The sequence below is a fragment of the Ailuropoda melanoleuca genome, chromosome 16 (assembly GCF_002007445.2).
Source record: "Ailuropoda melanoleuca isolate Jingjing chromosome 16, ASM200744v2, whole genome shotgun sequence".
Taxonomy (NCBI): Eukaryota; Metazoa; Chordata; class Mammalia; order Carnivora; family Ursidae; genus Ailuropoda; species Ailuropoda melanoleuca.
In genome coordinates, this window is record NC_048233.1 from 83,429,420 (window position 1) to 83,450,683 (window position 21,264).

At 58.9% G+C, this 21,264-nt stretch overlaps 1 protein-coding gene across 3 annotated transcripts; it reads left to right on the plus strand.

Moving 5' to 3' along the window:
• The first annotated feature begins 13,706 nt into the window (after window positions 1-13,706).
• On the plus strand, window positions 13,707-20,859 carry SLC22A12 (solute carrier family 22 member 12). 3 transcript variants are annotated; one of them, XM_002916709.2, is made up of 10 exons: window positions 13,707-14,346; window positions 15,020-15,123; window positions 15,631-15,785; window positions 15,860-16,028; window positions 17,434-17,557; window positions 17,697-17,812; window positions 18,502-18,716; window positions 19,207-19,315; window positions 19,400-19,603; window positions 20,114-20,859. In XM_002916709.2, exons 1-10 carry the CDS (start codon window positions 13,945-13,947, stop codon window positions 20,175-20,177), a joined length of 1,662 nt encoding a protein of 553 aa, XP_002916755.2. In that variant the 5' UTR covers window positions 13,707-13,944; the 3' UTR covers window positions 20,178-20,859. The 3 variants fall into 3 exon arrangements, with proteins under 3 accessions (XP_002916755.2, XP_034501058.1, XP_034501059.1); XM_034645167.1 differs by having other exon boundaries at window positions 15,631-15,683; XM_034645168.1 differs by lacking the exons at window positions 15,631-15,785; window positions 15,860-16,028.
• The last annotated feature ends 405 nt before the right edge of the window (window positions 20,860-21,264 follow it).

A 21,264-nucleotide genomic window follows, 5' to 3' on the forward strand; every position in this document is an offset into this window, starting at 1 on the left:
CTGTATCTGACAAAAGACTTCTATCTAAAAAAATATAAGGAACACTTACCACTTAACAATAAGAAAGATAATCCAATTTTTTTTTTAGATTTTATTTATTTATTTGACAGAGAGAGAGACAGCCAGCGAGAGAGGGAACACAAGCAGGGGGAGTGGGAGAGGAAGAAGCAGGCTCATAGCGGAGGAGCCTGATGCGGGGTTCGATCCCATAACGCCGGGATCACGCCCTGAGCTGAAGGCAGACGCTTAACGACTGAGCCCCCCAGGTGCCCCAAAGATAATCCAATTTTTAAAACAGGCACAATGTTGGAACAGATGCTTCAGTAGACAGACTCTGTGAATGGCAAGTCAGTGCATGAAAAGATGGTCCACATAATTAGATGAGAACCACAACAAAATGCCACCACGTAGGGCTGCCTGGGTGGCTCAGCCGGTTAAGCATCTGCCTTTGGCTCATGTCATGATCTCAGGGTTCTCAGATTGAGCTTCTCCCTCTCTCTCTGCCTGCAGCTCCTCCTGCTTGTGTTCTGTCAAAGAAGTAAATAAAAAAAATTTTTTTTAATGCTACCACATACCCTCTAGAAGAGCAAAAGTTTAAGAGACCAGGCGTTGGCGAGATTGCGCGGCAACTGTGGGAATGTAAAACGGTACAACCACTTTGGAAAACAGCGTGGCAGTGTCTTGAAAAGTGACACACATGCCAGTCCTACCACCCAGCTGCTCCACTTCTAAAGATTTGCCAGAAGAACAGAAGGCTGTGCCCAGAACGACTTGCACATGAATGTTCCCAGCAGCTTTATCTGCAGCTTCCAAAAGCTGGAAACTGCCCACATGTCAATCACCAGATGAGCAGATAAGCAGATTTTGGTGTATCTATGCAATGGATGACAATTCATATAAAACATACGCATAGAAAATGCTAGAAATGCAAACTGATCTGTAGCACGGAAAGCAGATCTGTGGTTGCTCAGGACAAGAGGAAGGGAGGGCAGGAGGGATTTCCAAGTTGTGACGGGGATTCTTTGGGGTGATGGATATGTTCACTATCTTGACTATTGAGATGGTTTCATTGGTGTGTACGTACGCCAAAAACCCGTTAAATTATACACTTAAATATGAAAACTGTAATTAGAGGCCCCTGGGGGGCTCTGTCAGCTAAGCCTTCGGCTCAGGTCAGGATCCCTGGGTCCTGGGTTGGAGGCCCTGCTCCGTGGGAAGTCTGCTTTTCCCTCTGCCCCTCCCCCCCATCCTCGGAAGCCCCCGTGTGGCCCCACCGATGTCACTGCTTCCTGCACGCCTGGTTTCCCGTCCACCAGCCCCTGACGCAGCCCTCAGAGACACGCTCACGCTACAGCAACACCAGTGTGCAGTTCTACAGTCTTCCACGGCTCCCTCCTTGTAGCTCGCTAGGACGTGACCCATCCTCACCGTGGACGGCTGGGGCACTTTGCTCCCTTACACGCTGATGAAGCTTGAAAGCGAGCCTGGAGCGGAGCACCTATGGGAACCCAGCTCCCAGCTCAGGCCCGGTGCCCCGCGCACTGGGCTGTGAGTGTGGGGGACAGGCTAGCGCTGTGGTCCCACAGTGGCAGGGCCGGTGGCAGTGGTGGGAAGTGTTGACTGGGTGAAAAGGGGCCTGTAAGGTCTTGAGTGAGGGCTGACATGATCTGACCAGGATTCTGAAAGGCGGCCTTGGCCCAGAGGGGCCGGGGGGGCGGCGGGGGGGAGGCAGGGGATGGAGAACTCTGACAGGGCTGCGGGGCTGGGGGCGGGGAACCCCCTCAGGCAGCTGTCGTGTCAGGGCAACAAATGCTCCGCTTCAACCAGGGTGCCGGTGGGAGTGGTCGGAGGGAGGGCGTGATGTGGATGGAGTCCCTTGGATTAGTGGAAAACTCAGGAGTGGCACTTGAAAGATAGGAAGCCTCAAGTTTTCTGGATGGCCACCTGCTGGGGACTTTCCCAGGTGGGTGATGCCTTTTCCCCAAAGGGACAGTGATGCTCGGGAACTCAAACTTCTGGGAAGAGCCCAGCCGGGGGCGGGGGGGGGGGACGCGCAGGGCTCAGCCTCAGGGGACCCGAGGCCACTCCGGCCCAGACAGCGTTGCTCTAAGCCTTAAGCCCAGGGCTGCCAAGCCTCCCAAGTGTTTTTAAGTCAGAGGCCACAGTTTCCACGTAAAATCTCCAGAATATTCAATGATGGCTCACTTGTTTAAAACACAGCGTCGGGGCCACACCACACGTGTCTGGAGGAGCCAAGCCTCTCTCATGTTTCAGCTGCGCCAGGAGCCACATGAGGACATCTGGTCAGAGGGGTCACTGGGCTCCCACTACTCACTTTCCCAGGCCCCTCCGGCCAGACTTCCCAAGACTGGGGTCATCTGTGTAGTAGCAGACCCCTTTTCACAGCCAGCTGTGACCCAGCAGTCCCCTGTGCTGTCTTCCTGATGTCAGGACCTCAACACGGCCCACAGTGAAGTCTTGACCTTCCCCCAGACCCGAGATGGCCCTATGTCCAGGCGATGTGGAAGCCAGAGATCTAGGAGTTGTCCTTGAACCCTCCCTCTCGCACCCCATGTCACCAAGTCTCACTGTCTCCCTCTCCGAAACATACCTGCCATCCATCTATGTCTGTTCTCACCATGGCCACCACCCAAGCCACTGTCCCCTCTCCCTGGACACTGCAGGAGCTCCCACTGCTGCCCCCGGCCCTCCACACTCAGCAGCCAACCACCACGTGCTCTCCAGGGCTCCCGTCACTGCCCCACAGGAAACCCTCCAGTGGCTGCCCCCCCAAGGGTTCTCACCAGACCCTCAGGACCCTGTGTGACCTGGCCTCGTTCCCTGCCAGCTTCCCCCTCACTCACTTGGCTCACGGTCAGCGTGGCAGGTCCTTGCCCACCGCAGGGACCTCACACATGCTGTTCCCCGGCTGTTCTGCTCTGCCCTCGACACTCAGCCCCTCCCCAGCCTAGGGGTGAGGGCTCATCTCTCCTCTGCAAGGCCATCCCCACTGCTGGCTGAGGGGCCCTTCCCACCCCTCCCTGTTACTCCGGAGTCCTCTTTGTTACTTTCATTATTACCCTTACAGAATCTGTTTTCACAGAGTTAGTGGTTGGTGGGCCCGCGGACCTTGGCCCTCCCCCTCCCCCCTCCCTCCACTTCAAAGGCGGGAACGGATCTGTCCCCAGAACTCTGCTCCAGGGCCTGACTCAAGGTATGTTTTATTTTTTTTAATTTTTTTAAAAGATTTTATTTATTTATTTGACAGAGATAGAGACAGCCAGCGAGAGANCCCTCCTCAAAGGCGGGAATGGATCTGTCCCCAGAACTCTGCTCCAGGGCCTGACTCAAGGTATGTTTTATTTTTTTTAATTTTTTAAAAAGATTTTATTTATTTATTTGACAGAGATAGAGACAGCCAGCGAGAGAGGGAACACAAGCAGGGAGAGTGGGAGAGGAAGAAGCAGGCTCCCAGCGGAGGAGCCCGATGTGGGTCGATCCCATAACACCGGGATCACGCCCTGAGCCAAAGGCAGACGCTTAACGACTGCACCACCCAGGCGCCCTTCAAGGTATGTTTTAAATAAGTGTTGGTTGGTTGAACAAATGAATGAGTGAATGAATGAAAGAATGAAGGGGAGAGAAGAGAGTATGAAGAGGCCAAAGAGAACATTCCATTGTTCAGTGTCCATTCCCTTTGCCTCCACCTGCTGAAAGCCTAGGGCCCCACCTCCCCAAGCTCACTGTGTGGCCGGGAGTCTCCAGGGCCCCCCACCCATCCACAAATATCCCCTTTTCCACCCCACCTCCAGGCACCAACTTCAGATCAGGCTTCCTGCCCCTCCCCCTCCCCGCAGCATCCCTGGGAGGCACCATGTTCTTTGGGTCCACGAGGCAGCACGTGCCCTCACTGGCCCACCAGAGCCCCCTCCCTCGGTGTTTCCAACCACAGGAAGAAAGAAAATCTGCCCTTTTCTGGGACTGGAGCAGCAAGGATTGACATTTTGGGGCATTGGCTGCCATGCTGTCCCCTGTGTAGAGGAAACAGATCGTAGCAGGACTGAAGCCAAGACGGGGGCACCTGGGGGGCTCAGTGAGTTAAGCGTCTGACTCTTGATTTCGGCTCAGGTCATGATCTCAGGGTCTCCGGGATCGGGCCCCATGTCGGACTCTGCACTCAGCATGGAGTCTGCTTGTCCCTCTGCCCCTCTGCTCCCCTGCCCCATGCACGCTCTCTCTCTCAAATAAACAAATAAAATCTTTAAAAAAAAAAAAAAAGGCGGGGGGAGATTGAAGCCAAGAGAGAAGCAGAAGCAAGGGACAAAGGCTGTGTACAGCCCCAGGGCCCCTCGCCACCAGTGCACCTCTCCTCCTGTTACCAAAACCCAAGTCTGGCTGCCCGTCTGCCGTCCTTAGTGGCTGGAAAGACCAATACTGAAGAGACAGGTCTTGACTGGAAAAGAGGACGCGCTTTATTTAGGAGGCCGTCACCTGAGGGGAAGGTGGATTCTTGTCCAAAGGCCAACACGAGGTTTCTGCCTGGCCCGCAGATTTTTAAAGGGGTCTGTGGGGAGCGCAGGGGTCTGTACTTTCCTTGCTTACACTTACGTGCGGACTCGGTGATGCCACCTCCAGAGTTATCTCGGTGCTCGGAGGAGGCACAAGACGGTCTAGTGCCTCAGTGCCCCGGGTGGTTGAGCAAGGCTACTCTGTTCTCCCTGCAAAGGGGGGCAAGTCTTGCACAACGGGAGGGCAGTGAAGTCTTGGGTGTGACCTGAAAAAGAAAAAACATTTCGCCAAAAGATTGCTGGACCAACCCGAGAGCCAAGGCAGCTTCGAGCAGACTTTCTGGCCTCTTTGGCCTGGGAACCTTCTGGTCCCTTATTCCCCAAGGCCAGTGGTGCGCGAATCGCAAAGAAAATGAATTGGTTCTGTTACAGATAGAGGGCCTTAACTCAGCGGGCAAGGAGTGGGTTAACTTGCTTCACGTTAAGACCCAGTGGAGTGCGGTTACCCCCCCAGCTCAGGCAAGTGGAGGCGATGTCAGCCCCACCCCAGAGTGCCTGATGACCTGTGCTGGGGACTGGGCCTGGCAGCTAGTAGGGGAGGGGCCCCCACAGGAACTGAGAACCGACCCCTCCCCTGGATACAACTGTCTCCAGGAGGATCCCCCCACCCCCATGTGGAGTCGCAAGGGGGAAGGTGAGACCCTGAGGACACCTGGTTTTGCAGAGGGAACTACCCCACAAAAGAGAGGACAGAATGGTCCTGTGATAGAAGGAGCATACCTCTGGGGCAGGAGGAAGCCGAGGAGAGAGAGGGGAGGGCGGAGGCAAGACTGTCCAGTTCCATCCAGACCTGGATGTTCTCATGGCTGCGGGACAAACCACATGCCAGCAGGGCGTGTATGTGGGCGTGCCTGCGGGTGTGTGCGTGTGTGCACGCGTGCGAATGTATGTGTGCATGTGTGTGCTTGCGTGTGTGAGTGTGTGCATATAAAGGCTGGAAGCTGGCCTTCGGTTTCTAGGATACAGAGCCATGGAGTGTAGACACGTAGGGAGAGTCACAGGCCCTGTAGCAGACAGAGACTCCAGTGCCGACAGGAAGTAACCAGGAGCCAGGAAGCCCCACCTTCACTGCCCGCGCCCCCCCCCAAACCCTCCTGCATTTTGTTCAAACAGCATGGACAGGGAGTGAGCCCCAAGGTCCAGTCCCCTCACATTCAATTAGGTGCTCTTTCTCCAAAAGTACAAGTTCCTCATTAAAACGGCCAAACATCAGCCATGTGTGAAAAGATGAATCACATTTTGACCCAGATTTACTGCAGCCTGACTCTGCCGTGCACTGTCGATGCCTGTCCTTCAAACAACATCTATCCCTGCTTGACCTGATGGCGGGCCAACCCCAGCTTCCCATGACCCCTTCTCCAGTTAGCTTCCTCGGGCGACCAGGTGGCTCCCCCATCCTCATTGTCAGAAAAATGAAAGATGTTGGTAATAACATTAATAATGGGCGTTCGCTGCTCGCTGGGGGCTGTTGGAGGTGATCTGCGCCAACTCACTCTGTCCTCACGGGAGCTTTATGAGATCAGAACATCGCCCCCATTTTTCAGAGGAGGAAACTGAAACACAGAGAGGTTAGACTCCTTTCCCAAGGCCACACAGCTTGGGCAGAACAGGGATTGAGATCCAGGCGTCCTACTCCAGCGTCTGCGTGCATAACCTTCCGACCACACTGCCCCTCGTTTCAGGGGAATTCACAGGTTCATTAAAAACCTGGCTAGCGCTGGCTGCCCTGATCTCTGGCTGTGCACTTCTCATCCCCAAAAGCAGGAAAGAAAACTCCCGATCGCACATTGTGTTTGCACGCTGCAGGCCAAAACCTGCCACTGTGTTTTCTGGGTGAAATGAGAGGGATTTTGCCAAAATCCCTGTCCTGCCTTCCCCCCTCTCCCCCGCCCCGCATCCCCCCAGCTTGTCCTCACACCTGCTACAACAGGCTGAAACTCACAAAATGAAGAAGAGACAGGGCCCTGCTAGAGGGCTGGGCGTGCCCAAGATGCGGCTTATTCAGTCAGGATCCTGGAATCCTGCCCTGAAGGCTGAGGAGCATGCCCCCGCCCCCCCAGGCAGGGCTCTGGGGCCCTGGTGGGGGTAGGGGGTGGCGGTATTTGCATCGGGCCTTGTTAAAATGTGCCAGCTGGTCACTGCCAGCGGTGGGCCGGACCCTCCACAGAACGAGGCAAAGTTCAGCCTGTCTGAGCAGCCCATGCTCTGACAAGTCCTATTCCGACGGCTGGTTAACAACTCTCCGTTGAATTTTAACATGAAATATCTTTTTGACGCAGCAAGGAGAACGAAGTCCCTTTGGTGAAGGTAGGCCAGGCGTGCCCGCGCCGCCAGGCACATGAAAAGGAAGCTGCCCAGCGCTTTCCTTGACCTATTTAAAGCGCGTTTGTTCAATGGGTTGGAGGCACCTGGGCTGGGGGCTGCGGTCAGGAGGGCTGCGGTCAAGGCCACCGCAGCTCACACGAGGAGGCCAATTAAAGCCACAGTGAGGTCACCCACGAGCCCCAGCCACCTGCCCGCCATGGCGCCGAGCCGGCCACTCGCAGCTGCCCCCCACCCAGCGTCCCCAAGTTGGCGATGGCTACCGCAGGTGGCCGCCCACCTGCTCCCCGGGGTCAGCAGCCTCGAGGCCAGAGGAGAGCGCGCCCCAGCGCGGCCGCCACCTGTGACTGCTCTGGAGCCGTGCCAGGGACAGGAGGCCAGGCTTCTGGGCACCAGGGCCCGCTGGGGCCGCGTCCGAGGCAGCGCCCGCGCGGTGCAGCAAGGGGGGAAATGGGCTGTTCTGGGGGGTACTCTGCAAGTCGGCTTGGGGAAGGCCGCGTTTCTGTCCGAGGAAACCTCTCGCTGAGTCTCTCGGCCACACAAAAGCAGAACTAAAATCGGGTCCAGTGTGAGGGGGGGCCGAGCTGGCGGCTAGGAGCAGCAAAGGCATCTCTGGCCCAGGCACCGAGGGGCTATGACAGGGACTGACTCGGGGCTGCCCCTCAGGAGGTGCTGAGCTAGGAGATGGGGGCACTGGGGCTCCAGGGAGAGGACCTGAGGGTAGGGGCTGCCGATGGGAGGGGAGCAGGACCCCAAGGAGAGGGACAAGGGCGCTGAGGCAGGGACGCTTGCCAGAGGCTTTCAGCAGCTTCCCGGCATCCTCCCTGGCTACTCACCAGCCTTCAGCTAACCTCAGAAGTTAAAAACAGAGCTACTGAAGCTCAACAGCCCTGGGCTGGGGTCCTGATTCTGCCACCGAGTGGCTGTGTGCCCCGGAGTCACCGCTCTAAGCCTCAGGTTCCACAGCAGTGAAAATGGGTGTAAGAATGGAATATCTCATTGGAAGCGTTGTTGGAAGGATTAAATGAGTTAATACAGGGAGAGAAGGTAGAATCGTGTCCAACACAGAATACTCAATGACCGTTAGCTATCGGCCCCATCACCACCATCATCACGAGACACTGAAGCACTTCTCAGCTGCCCGGTGGGGAATTCAGAGTTGAGCCCGTGGCCCCATGGGGGGCACATTTGCTGGTGATGAGGAGGAGGGGGGTCACCCTGTTCCTCCAGAAAGTTCTAGACTTTCAGAACTGCCCAGAATAGCAGTTTGGAACAAGGAACAGGCAGGAGACCAGACCTTCAGAGGTTCTGGAGACGTGGGAACTCCAGGCACTACCACGTGTGTTGGGGGCTGTCTGGAGAAGGTGAAGACCCTCCGAGAACCACGACTTCCTGTCCTGGAAACAACCTTGTGAAGTGAGGTCTGTGATGCTCTTTCCACATATGAGGAACTGGAGGCTCGTCAAGCCCTGGTTTGAAAGCCGGGTCCTGCTCTGGGCTCTGTCCAGGGCACGAGGACTCCGACCCGGCCCTTAGGAACCATGGAGCCATTATCTGACGGAGGAAAGAGCTCAAGGCCAGGGCAGCGGCAGCACGGGAGCAGCTGGGAGGGCCGGGTGGGCTTGGGCTGATGGGCTGGTGGCAGTGGCCCTCGGACAGAAGAAAGAGCAAACAAGAGAAGACTGCATGTGGGGCATTTCAGGAAGGAGCCGTGTCCGTGGGGGCCGGGCCCAGGCCACGTGAAAGAAGCAGCCCAGCGAAGGCTCTGAGGGTGAACTGGGGAGCCAAATACTCCAGGCGGCTTGGCTTTGCCTCTGGAGCACTGGGATGTCATCGAAGGCTTTGCATGAGGGTGACAAGCTGGAGGCTGGCTGACACCTTCAAAGGGACCAACCCAGAGCACTCTCCTGGGATAGCCATCCTGTCTTAAAGAATCCAGCCCATGGAGATGAGGGAAGGGAGGAGTGAGAGTGGAGGCTCAGATGCCGCATTCGTACTGTGTCCCCAGTTCTGGGGACCCTGGAGGCAGGAGCATGCCCAGCTGGCTCTAGCTGCCTCCTCCTCCAGCCACCTGCCTGGATTCTGCCAGCCCTGCTAGCCACCTGGGGAATTTGCTGAGTCACTGACAGTAAGCACTCCCGCCTGCCCTTTCTCCAGCCTGGCCTGGGACCAGAGGCAGCTGCTGGCACCGCAGGACATCGGGGATTGGGAGGAATCACAAAAAAACCCTGCTGCACGATCCGGCCAGAAAGATGTCCACAGTGCATCCCCAGGTCCAAGAAAAACCCACGGTGACGAACACGGCATCTGTACCCATTTTCGGGCTGTATACGTTCTCTTGAGAACACCTGATACTCTTTAAGGCAGGTTCTGGGCGGGGGGCGCTAGGCCTCTCCACAACGCCATCTCCCCTCTGTCTTCTGCCCATCTGCCCCACCTTCTGCTCCCCGTCCCTCTCTTCTCCCCCGTCACAAGCGAAACCACTCACTTTTGCTGGATCGTCCTCTTCCTGACCTCTACAAATTGGCGACCAGGGGCTCCGTTTCAGACCTCATCTCTTTGCTCCCTCCGTGAGCTCACCAGTCCCGGACTTGAAACCCCTTTCGGTCCTCACCATATCAAGGGGCTGACCCACCCATCCGGCCTCATTGTCTTCAATTTGCTTCTTTTCATCAGGGAAAAGATCCTCAGCTGAGATGGAAATCAAAGGATCCTTGTGTTCTCAATGTAGAGCTGCTGTCTTTGGGAAGGCTTCTTTCTCTCTGGGTACATAGTTTCGTTCTAGCTTAGGGGAGAGGCCTTTCAAAAAGTTCCTATCAGTTTCCAATGTGACCAGTTTCTGACCGTAGAGCTCCTTTTTTAATCCCTTCAAATATCTTGTTAAGTTGCGGTGGGAGCAAAGAGTAAAGATTCCTGGCAGTGTCGAAGGACTCCAGGGATGCAAGAGGTGTCCCCAGAGAGGGCGCAAAAGGTATCACCCTCCCTGGGGCGCCTGGGTGGCTCAGTCGTTAAGCGTCTGCCTTCGGCTCAGGGTGTGATCCCAGGGTCCTGGGATCAAGCCCCACATCGGGCTCCCCGCTCAGCAGGAAGCCTGCTTCTCCCTCTCCCACTCCCCCTGCTTGTGTTCCCTCTCTCGCTGGCTGTCTCTCTCTCTCTGTCAAATAAATAAATAAAATCTTAAAAAAACAAAAAGATACCACCCTCCCAAGATCCAGAGCCACTCCCAAAGACGGCCAAAAGAAAGAGGACTGAGATAAATACCCCGAGAGCTGGCAGCAGGCGGGACGACCCTAGCTGCAAATGGGGTGCAACCCATGCTTCTGTCCAACCATATTTTGGGGCCCCCAACCCAACGTGGAGCTGCCTGCCTATACCAGAACTGATAACCTGAGCGCCCCTTGTAGACAGGAAGTCAAGCAAGTTCTCGGGATGCGAAACCAGACAGACAAGGAGGCTATGGCTGTCCCCAAGAGAGAAAAGATCGACAACCACTGGGAACCTGAATTCACAAGAGTCTGGATTTGGAAAGGAAGGGACAATGTGAAATTTTACCTTCCTTTTCAACAGGGCTCTACAGAGATCCGGGAGAGTGGACTCTGGTAAGAACTCTCACCGTTTGCACCTATACCCCAATGTTTCTAGCAGCCATGTCCACAATAGCCGAACTATGGAAAGAGCCCAGATGTTCATCAACAGATGAATGGATAGAGATGTGGTATATATATACACACACATACACATACATACACACAGTGGAATAGTACTCAGCCATCAAAAAATGAAATCTTGCCATTTGTAATGACGTGGGTAGAACTAGAAGGTGTTATGCTAAGCGAAACAAGTCAATCAGGGAAAGACAATTACCATATGATCTCACTCACATGTGGAATTTAGGAAACAGGATCATAGGGGAAGAGAGGAAGAAATAAAACAGGACAAAATCAGAGAGGGAGACAAACCATAAGAGACTCTTCATCATAGGAGACAAACTGAGGGTTCCTGGAGGGAAGGGGGAAGGCGGATGGGGTAATTGGGTGATGGGCATTAAGGAGGGCACGTGATGTGATAAGCACTGGGTGTTACATGCAACTGATGAATCACTGACCTCTCTCTACCTCTGAAACCAATAACACATTATATGTTAATTAATTGAATTTAAATTTTTAAAAAGAGGGGAAAAAAAAAAAGAATTCTCACCCTTTGCCAGCTTCTGCCAGTTTTCCCAGGACCCCACCTGCAGTCTGTTGACATGGCTCCATCTGGGGCCTAGAAAGTTGTTCCAACAGGCCCCCAAGCTTACGCGGTTGGATTAAAGCTCAGCCTCGCAAGGAGAGGTCCTCGAAGATGTGAATTGTCCCAACAATAGAGAAGAAGACCGAGGACTGGGAGTGTGTGGGGAAGAGAAGGAACCAGCGAAGGAAACAGAAGCAGCTGTGGACGGTGCGGGCCGAGGGTAGTGCCTTCCAGAGGAAGAAGGACCAGCGCTGTGCTGGCTCAAGTAAGGGGAGCCCTGAAATCATCACCGAATGCAGCCTCAGTGAGGTCATTGGGGACTGGGGCGTGACAGGGACAAAAACCTAATGGGAATCGATCCAAAAAAGAATGGGAAAAGAGACATCGGAGGCGAATGCCGGTAACGCTTTTGTGGGATTGTACTAGAAATGGTAGCAGGAAAAGAGGTGGGTGCTGAAGAGAGGCATTAAAAGGGAGGGGACTTTTCTAGGATTGGGGGGGATGGCATATTTGTGGGTTTTTAAAATTTAATTAATTAATTTAAGTAACCTCTACCCTCAATGTGGGGCTCGAACTCACAACCCCTAAATCAAGAGTTGAACGCTCTTCCAGCTGAGCCGGCCAGGCGCCCTAGAAATGGGCATATGTGTACATTGTTGGGAACTATCCAGTAGGGAGGGAAAGACAGATGCCAAAGAGGCTTGAGCGGGTGGAGAGATGAGCTGCAGGGCACATGGCGAGGGGGCCATGATGAGGGGAAGCATGTGGGCCATCGAGGTGGCAGGAGCAAAGGTGGAATGGAGGGGGAGGCGAGGCAGGTCAGAGAACGAGACTGTTTGCTTCTGATGACTTCTATTTCCTTAGTGAAATAAGGAGAAGGGACATCTTTTGTGAGAGGATGGGGGGCCACAAAATAGCTCCGGGTAGGGGGGTAAGCTCCCATCAAAGGCTAACAGAAATGCAATGCACCATCGCCAAGCCAAGACAGAAGAGAAATAGAGCAAGAAAATGCAGTGGGTTCAGCGAAAATAGGAACAAGGAAACCAAGACGTAAAGGGACAATACGGCAAAGAAGAAAGCATACTGGAAGTGCACACGTGACAGTAGTTCCAATAAATGTGAACAGCCTAGAATCGCGAGTTAAAGTCAGAGCCTTTTTGTTTGGGTTTTACGAGAGGAGACGTTAAGCTTGGTTTGCAGCCCAGAACGAAGAAGCTGAACGTGCCAATGACCAGAGCGGACTCTAGAAGTATTTACACCGAAGGGTCAACAGCAGCGATCACTGTGGGAGAGTTTGGGACTGATTTTTGTTTTCTTTGTACATTTCCATATTTTCTGAAATTTTTGGAAGGTGTGTACATTAATTTTATACTCGGAAAAAAAAAAAGAAGAAACTGCTGTTAAAACCAGCTGGAGCGAATTTTTACAGAGCCTGCACCGGCTGTCCAAATCCGTACTGGTCCCAAAAGCGCTTTATGGAAGGGTCCTTGCCCTCCAGGACCTAGCTGGAAATGAGACCGGCCAGACGATAATAGAAGGGTGCAGGCCAGTGCGAAGATGGGGCTCCACTCCTGACTTAGAGCCCAGGAGGGAGGCAAGAATAAGCCAGTGGAGCCCCCTGGAGAAGGAGGCACTTACGGTGCCTGCAAAACATGGCGCAAGGGTGAGCCCGGGGATGGCATCCCAGGCTGGGAGCCCCAGCAAGGACGGGAGCCCATTAACCAGCCCAGGGCACACTGGGGAAGCAGTGGGGGGAGTCAGGGTACAGAGGCCAGGGAGGCAAAGAGGGTGTACCTGGTGCACTGTGTGGATGGGCAGAGGGAGAGCGGGCAAGACAAAGAGCCGTGGGAAGGGAGTTACTCCTAAAATAGACGGCCTCATGCCCCAAAGCACAGGAGGAGAAATGGCTGGGTCACCATCATTGCTCCCTTGCCCCTCCTCTAGCTGCCACACACACACACACACACACACACACACACACACACACACACACACATAGCTATGAGACACCGCAGAGCCCTATGAAGGGCTTAGAGAGGGGGACAGCCAAAGGAGCAGGGGCACCAGTGGAGCAGACAACAGAGAGTGGGGGGTTGGGGGACACCTGCGGGGAGGTCAGGGTGCAGATGGCTGCCGACCACGATGACTCGGACCCAGGCCACACACACACAGGTCCTCCCAGCCCACAGATGTCGCTCCTGGCTCACACCAGTACCAGGATCAGCAAGGTCCCCGGCCAGCGGCTCTCCTGCTTGAGCCCTGGAGAATCCCCCTGTGAGGCGGGCAGGGGTGCCGAGGGGAGGCGACAGCCCTGCCAAAGCCTCCCCCACACCTATCAGAGACCAGGTGCCCCTGGCCAGGCCTCCCCGCCGGGCAGGAACAGCTGTGCTCTGGCCTCTGGGCCTCCCTCAGAGCTGGGTTAAACTTTGACTGATTCCTAACCCCTGTTCTGTAAATGTCACCTGGTCACAGTTTAATTCCAGTCTGGGTTACTTCAGTCTCCACGTTCCCCGCTTCCTGTAACCAGCTTCTCCTGGAGGTCCAGGGCCAGCCGCATCTCTGGAAGGATGCTGGTGGCTTCAGGGTCACGCCTCACAGCTCCTGGTCCCGGTTGGAGCTGCCCTGAGTGACCGTTGCTGGAGAGACATCTGGAGAGCCCTGGCCCAGAGTCGGCGAGGCAGCGGCCTCTGCCATGGCCCAGGCTTCTCGGCTGGAGAAGGAGATGCTAGTGTGAGGGAATCAGGCCCCCCGGCGTCGGCCCCTTTGCCTGGGCCAGCTTCTGTGACGTGGGCACCTCCACTGGACCCCCTGGGCAGGCTCCATGGAATTTTCTGAACTTCTGGACCAAGTGGGTGGCCTGGGCAGGTTCCAGGTTCTCCAGATGGTGGCTCTGGTGGTCCCCATCATGTGGCTGACCACTCAGGGCATGCTGGAGAACTTCTCAGCCGCCGTGCCCAGCCACCGCTGCTGGGTACCCCTCCTGGACAACAGCACTGCCCAGGCCAGTGTCCCCGGGCCCCTGGGCCCCAAGGACCTCCTGACCGTCTCCATCCCCATGGGCCCCAACCAGGAGCCCCACCAGTGTCTCCGCTTCCGCCAACCACAGTGGCAGCTCCTGGACCCCAATGCCACGGCCACCAACTGGAGCGAGGCTGCCACGGAGCCGTGCGTGGACGGCTGGGTCTACGACCGCAGCACCTTCACCTCCACCATCGTGGCCAAGGTAAGAGCCTCTCCTGACACCTTCCTCGAGTCCTGGCACTTTAGAGGCCAAGGTCAGAGCTCCCATTTGACTGGATTCAGAATGGCCCCGGACTGGGAGGGACCCGTGTCGCCTCGGCAGGCTTCCTCACTCAGCACGGGTGGACTTCCTGCCCCTCCTCCAGCACGTCGCCCTACAGGGGCGTTGGCAGCGGGGCTCCAGCCTGTGGAAGACTGGGTGGTACCTAGAGCTGGGGCCCGGGACAGCCAGGCAGGCCCGGCTGCTGCTGCTTAGCTGTGACTCAGGCAGCTCTCCGCACGGACCGCAGGGCCCAGTTGCGACTCCGGTCTCAAGGGGCAGGCGACTCCCCGGAGGCAAATCAGGCAAATCTGGGCAAGTGGGAGGGGCGGCCCAACCCAGCCAGGGGAAGGGGCCTCTTCACAGAGCCAGAGAGGCCTGGGGCAGTGGGGACAGGCATGAGCTCAGGGTGGGGCTGCTGAGTGGGTGAGGCGGGGGAAAGCAAATGAGTCTCCAGAGGGCTTGACCCTGGACTAGAGGGCAATAAGGGGCCAGCCCTGCCCCACCACCCTAGAGGTCAGCAGGCCGTCCACACACACCGAGCTCCCACAGGCCTTCCCATCCAGCGCCTCCGCCCCCTCACCTCTGGGCTCAGCTCCCACTCCTCTCCCACCAGTGGGACCTGGTGTGTGACTCCCACGCCCTGAAGCCCATGGCGCAGTCCATCTACCTGTCCGGGATCCTGGTGGGAGCTGCCGTGTGTGGACACACCTCCGACAGGTGAGTGCCCCCGGCTCGTGGCCTCGTGGCCTCGCGCTCCTGCGCTCCTACAGCCCTGGCGTCTTGCAGTGGGGGTGGGGAGAAAGCGCTCCCGGCGACAGGTGGAATGAATGCCTGCACGTGGGTCTCGCTCCTGACGCCTTCCAGCTCTGCCGCTGAGCCAGCCTCATACCCAGCCTGGCCTTGGTTTCCCCAAGTCTCCTCCGGGGCTGTAGAGGGTCCTCTCTCCTATCCAGCGTTCACTGCTAAAACCCGCTCGGCCCCAAGCCTGCCTTCAAATGCGGCTTGAGGGCTCCCGCTGACGGGGAGCTCATTCTCTGCCCAGCGCACCTTCGAGCTGTCTGGACCTTGGGGGCACTGCCCGTGCATCCCAGCCTTCCATGGGGGGTAACTCAGGTCCGGACGTCACTTCCGCCCCCGCTCAACAGGCAAGCCCAGGGTGGCCCGGGGCCGGTGCTGGGGTGCGCCACAGACCCAGCCACCGTCTGCGTGTCTGTGTGCCTGCAGGTTCGGGCGCAGGCTGGTGCTGACCTGGAACTACCTGCAGATGGCCGTGTGGGGCACGGCCGCCGCCTTCGCCCCCACCTTCCCCGTGTACTGTCTGTTCCGCTTCCTGGCGGCCTTCGGCGTGGCAGGCATCATGATGAACACCAGCACCCTCCGTAGGTCACCTGACCCGGGCCCTGCCAGGGAGGCTGGCGCGGGCTCCCGGCTGACGCTTGCGGTCTCCTTGCAGTGATGGAGTGGACGTCGGCACGCGCCCGAGCCTTGGCGATGACCTTCAACTCCCTGGGCTTCAGCTTCGGCCAGGTGCTGATGGCCGCCGTGGCCTACGGCGTGCGCGACTGGGCTCTGCTGCAGCTGGCCGTCTCTGCCCCCTTCTTCCTCTGCTTTGTGTACTCCTGGTGGGTGCCAGCTCCCTCCTCCGAGAAGACCTGCGAGCAGAAGGCCGGGGGTGCAGGAGGCCAGGGACGCGGCCGGAGGGGGGCTGGCACAGCTGGCGGCCACAGGCCCACGCTGCTCACCCAAGTGCCCGCAGCGCCGCTCCCCTCCCTGCTCCTCCCAGGTGCCTCCTCCTCTACTCATCCTCTCCCACCCCTTCCTTCCCATCACCTCTTGGCCCTTTTCTCTCTCGCGTCCCTGCGTGCCTTGGCCCGCTTCCCACCCGCTGTGTGACAGCTCCGTGACTGGGGTCTGGGCATCACAGATGTAACATCTCCTTGCACCTGCTGTTTCACAAGGCTCCCCCAGCATGGTTAGCAGTCCCTGCCCACCGGGTCCCAGAGTCAGAGTGGCCATGACACATCCTGTCCTCCCCATCCGCCCACCCCAAGTCCCGCAGGTTGCTGGGTCTTGTCGACTCTACCTCTAACGTGTGCCTTGAGTCCCCCTTCTCTCCCTCGTTCCACTAACCCTGAAGGACCTCAGGGCCCCGTGCACGTGGCACAGGCAGCCCCAGTCCTGGCTGCTGCTCCCGGGGGGAACGGGGGCCTGGCTGGGGGACCTGGCCGAGCAGAGGCCCGGAGGCAGGATCAGTGTAGCGTGGTGGGCACGACTCAGTGGGCTTGGCCGGTGCAAGAGGTCTGGGCTGATGCGGAGGGCGGTGGGGGCCAGGTTAGTGTTAGGGGCTGGGTCCAGGCATGAGGAGGGAGAGCTGGGATGCGCCAGGCCACCTAGCGTCCTGGCATGGGCGACAGGGTCCAAAGTGAGGCAACAGCAGTAGGACGGGTCAGGTGCAAGGGGTACTGGAGGGGACAGGAATTGCTGGCTGACTGGGTACAGGTGGAGGGGGCTGGTAATGTCAGGACCAAAGGCTCTGCTCTAGGCCTGAGCCCCTGGCTGGGTGTGAAGCCTCGTGCAAGGAGGAGCCCCAGGGCAGGAGCCAGCTCCTGCTGGAAGGTGCGGCCTTGAGGGTGAGCAGGAAGGCTGTGTGACAGCAGGGAGGCACCGGACAGGAGGGGACCCTGGGGGGCTTGCAGCCCATGCTAGGCTCACAGGCCTGCCCTTCTGTAACCGCTGGGGCTCCTTACTGCACATGGGCTCACCCGGGCCTGGTTTCCAGGTGAGGCAAGGGAAAGGCCACAGGGTCAGGAGGGAGGCAGGAGGGGGAGGACAGGGCCTCCCAACCGCCATCCGAGAGGGAGAAGGAAAAAGGCAGAAAGGGTGGCCTGAGCCTGGAGCCTGGGGCCTGTGCTGCCAGTGAGGCCACCCCCCAGGGCAGAAGGAGACAGATGGGCAGTGAGGCTCATCCAGGCCAGGCCCTGGGGCCCACAAGCAGTGCCCCTCCCATCCCCCCCCAAACCCCTGCAGGTGGCTGGCAGAGTCTGCCCGATGGCTCCTCATCACAGGCAGGCTGGAGCGCGGCCTGCGGGAGCTGCGGAGAGTGGCTGCCATCAACGGGAAGAGGGCGGTGGAGGACACACTAACCACCGAGGTGAGGCCAACCCTCAGACCCTCCCCCTGCCCCCACACAGGGCCCCTGGGAGGACGAGAGTCAGCAGGAGGAGGGCTGGCCCAGTGCTCCCAGGGCTGACAGGGCACCCTCTCGCCCATCCACCTTCCCACCCCCGCAGGTCTTGCTCTCAGCCATGCAGGAGGAGCTGAGTGTGGGTCAGGCCCCTGCCAGCCTGGGTGCCCTGGTCTGCACACCTGGACTGCGCCTCCGGACCTGTGTCTCCACTCTGTGCTGGTAGACACCCCTGCAACCCCACCCCGCCCGCGGCCCCTGCCTCTGCCTCTGGACTGCCTTGGGCTGTCCCCGGGGAACCTGGAATCAGGACTCTCTCGCTGGCATCCAGTAAAGGGGCCTCTAATGACTCCCCTGTCGGTCCCACAGTCCTGACAGCACCTCCAGGACAGGGCATGCAGCACGGCCACCTCTCCTCTAGCAGTCAGGCTCCCGGGAAAGCAACCCAGGCCAGGTGGGGGCAGGTGGGGGAGAGGGGCGGCTGCGATGCCGGCTGGGGAGGAGCGCACATGCCCCGCCCCCCATCTGGAGGGGCCAGGGAGGAGGGAGGGGGATTATCAGAGCCCAAGAGCCAGTGTCACCCAGCAAGGACTGGAACCACGGAGGCCACGCAAGAAGGACACGCTCGGTAGAAGCCCTAGCCCTGGAGGGGACACGGCACCCCGAGGGGGAGGGGAGGAGGGAATATCCTGGACTTCCCGGCTGGCTGGTGCACCTGAGCCCCTCACCAGGGCCTCCATTGACCAAACCTCACCATGGCCAGCATCGGCAGGGGAGCCCAGGGAAAGGTGGTACAGAGAACACCCCTCCGTGACACAGAGAGGGCAGGAGGAGGGTGGAATGGGTCTGAGAACAAAGGAGCCAATGAGGAGCCCCGTCCCCAGCCTGACTCCACCGGCCCCACCCTGCAGGTTCGCCTTTGGCTTCACCTTCTATGGCCTGGCTCTGGACCTGCAGGCCCTAGGCAGTAGCATCTTCCTGCTCCAGGTCCTCATTGGGGTGGTGGACATCCCGGCCAAGATTGGCTCCCTGGTGCTGCTGAACCGTCTGGGCCGCCGGCCCACCCAGGCGGGGTCCCTGGTGCTCTCGGGGCTCTGCATCCTGGCCAACATGCTGGTGCCCTACGGTGAGCACGAGGCCTGGGTGCGCACGGCTGTGACCCGAGGCTTCCCCAGCTGGGGGCGCGGAGCCAGGAACAGAGGCCCTGGCCGCCCCCCAGAGGGCACCGGACCAGAGCAGTGGCCCAGTTAGGAAGGAGGCTGCTGGGGCATCTGGGAGAGAGGGCAGGGGCCTGTAGCAGGCAGCAGGGGCAGGGATGGCGTGGCGGGGGTGGCATCGTGACAAACTGCGGAGATAAAATAAGGCTCGGAGCCAGAGTGCAGGGGGGAGGTGGGGAGCAGGGGGTCAAGGAGGACCCCCAGGGTCTGGCTCCGGGTGTCAGGGTGGGCGGCAGTTTGTAGGCAGTGAATGTAGCCGTGAGGTCACTCGGCATGTGTTCTGGGGTCACCCAGGTGGAGGTGAGTCACAGACTGGGAGGTCAAGGAGAGGTCTAGGCTGGAGAAAGCCCCCATCGGGGCCCCTGCCACCAACTTTGCTAACCCCATCTCTGTCCACAGAGATGGGGGCCCTGCATTCAACCCTGGCTGTGCTGGGACTCGGGGGCTTGGGGGCTGGCTTCACCTGCATCAGCGTCTACACCGGTGAGCTCTTCCCCACCGTGCTCAGGTGAGGGGTCGCCCGGGGCTGGGAGGTCAAAGCCACAGTGGGCAGGCAGAGGGGGGGCCCTCACTGGTGTGTCTGCGGCGACAGGATGACCGCGGTGGGCCTGGGCCAGATGGCAGCCCGTGGGGGAGCGATCCTGGGGCCTCTGGTCCGGCTGCTGGCCGTCCTCGGCCGCTCGCTGCCCCTGCTGGCGTATGGGGGGGTCCCCGTGCTGAGTGGCCTGGCCGCGCTGCTGCTCCCAGAGACACAGAGCCTGCCGCTGCCCGACACCATTCAAGATGTGCAGAACCAGTGAGTGAACTCCGCCCCGGGGCCACCCTCTCCGTCCCTGCGGGGAAGCCCAGGATGGGGCAGACCTGGCCACCCACCCCTTCCACTGGGCAGAGGGAGAAGCAGGGGTGCAGAAAGGGACAGGCCTGGCTCAGAGTCACACCGTACGTCTGTGGGAGAGGGGAGACCAAAGGCTGGGTCTCCTGCCCTTCATCCCGCCATTTGCGGCCCTGATAGGGGGGCTGCCCCCCGCTCCACCGTAAGGGAAGTCAAGGGGAGGGAAGTGTGTGGTCCCTCAGAAGAGAGAAGGGCCAAGGGCGTGACGGGCATGGCCGGGAGGCCTCACAGGCCCCAGACTTTACCCCTGAAGCCCCGGATGGCTGGCAGGACTGTCACCACTCCCTGCCTCGTACCCGGGCTCCCGAGAGCAGTGCGGCAATACTTCCTGAGTCTCGGGGAGACACAGTGCAGGGGTCAGAGATCACACTGCTCCCACAAGATACAACCCTCTTGTCCTTTGTGTCTGAACAGGACAGTAAAGAAGGCGACACACAGCACCCCAAGGCCCACTGTCCTGAAATCCACGCACTTTTAAGCCTCCTGGGAATTCTGCGAGGCGACGCCGGGAGGAGCACGTTCTGTCCTTCGGAGAAGCAGGATGGCAGAGGCTGCCGTCTCCAGAAGAGGGTCCCGGGGCTGCCCCTCTCTGCCTAAGGAGCCACCTTCAACAGGGAAAGGGCGGAGGACGGCTTCCCTGGCTGGGGGCTGCCCCGCGCACCCTCAGGGGACCCTCTCTCACGACTGCGAGAAGCGGGACCCGCTGGAACCTGTCCACCCCCTGCTCCCCACCTCACGGCGCATGGCCCCACGCTGTCCACTGCCCCCCCCATCACCCACGGTCAAAACTTCCCCAGCTCCTCCCACTGCCCCCAGGGCCCTGCACAAGTCTCAGCTCCTCCGCTGTTGCTAAAAGGGAGCTCTGCCAACCCCCCCCCCATCTTCCCTCTCCACATTCCAGCCACAGGACCAATCCTTCCTGCCCCTTCTCTACCTGACAAAGTCCCTCCGAGACCCAGGGCAATGGCCTCCTTCCAGGGGCCCAGGGCCCAGCCCGAGGCCCTAGTGAAACCCGTACCCACAGCGTGGCCCCACACCTGACTCCTACCCCGCCAGCCTCAGAGTCTCCAGAGGGTTGGGTGGTCCGCTTACCCCTTGACCCCAGCTCCCACACAGAGCCTGGCAGGAGGGGCATTGGTGCGAGGCAGACAAAAGAGTGAATAAAGGAACAAATGTCAGCCCCTCGCTGACTCTGGGGATGAGTTGTGGGTGGGGGTGGGGGTGAGGGTGGCGGAGAGCTCTGGGGAGCTCCTCCAGGGCCTGGCCCATTCCCAGGCCGGTTCGCCTGCCCTGAAGGCCGGGCCAGAGCATCTGCCCTTCCCGGGCTTTGCTGCGGCGGGCTAGCACCGCCCTGGATACCTCAAGGCACCCTCTGATCTTTTCCCAAACCCTTCAAGGAAGACAGCCCATTCTACAGAAGGGAAAGTAAAGCTCAGAGAAACCAGCTCCCCACAACCTGCAGCTGGGAGGGGCAGAATCAAGAGCCCAGCTCCGGTGTCCAGAGCCCAGCCCTGGCTACGACACCCCCCCGGCCCCCCAGCCTTAGGCCGCACAACTGGGCAGCC

Coding starts and splice junctions, on each gene's coding strand:
- SLC22A12 (XM_002916709.2), top strand. CDS start 13,945: ATGGAATTTTCTGAACTTCTGGACCAAGTGGGTGGCCTGGGCAGGTTC. Junction 15,786..15,859: donor GATGAACACCAGCACCCTCC/GTAGGTCACCTG, acceptor GTCTCCTTGCAG/TGATGGAGTGGACGTCGGCA. Junction 16,029..17,433: donor CTCTGCTTTGTGTACTCCTG/GTGGGTGCCAGC, acceptor AAACCCCTGCAG/GTGGCTGGCAGAGTCTGCCC.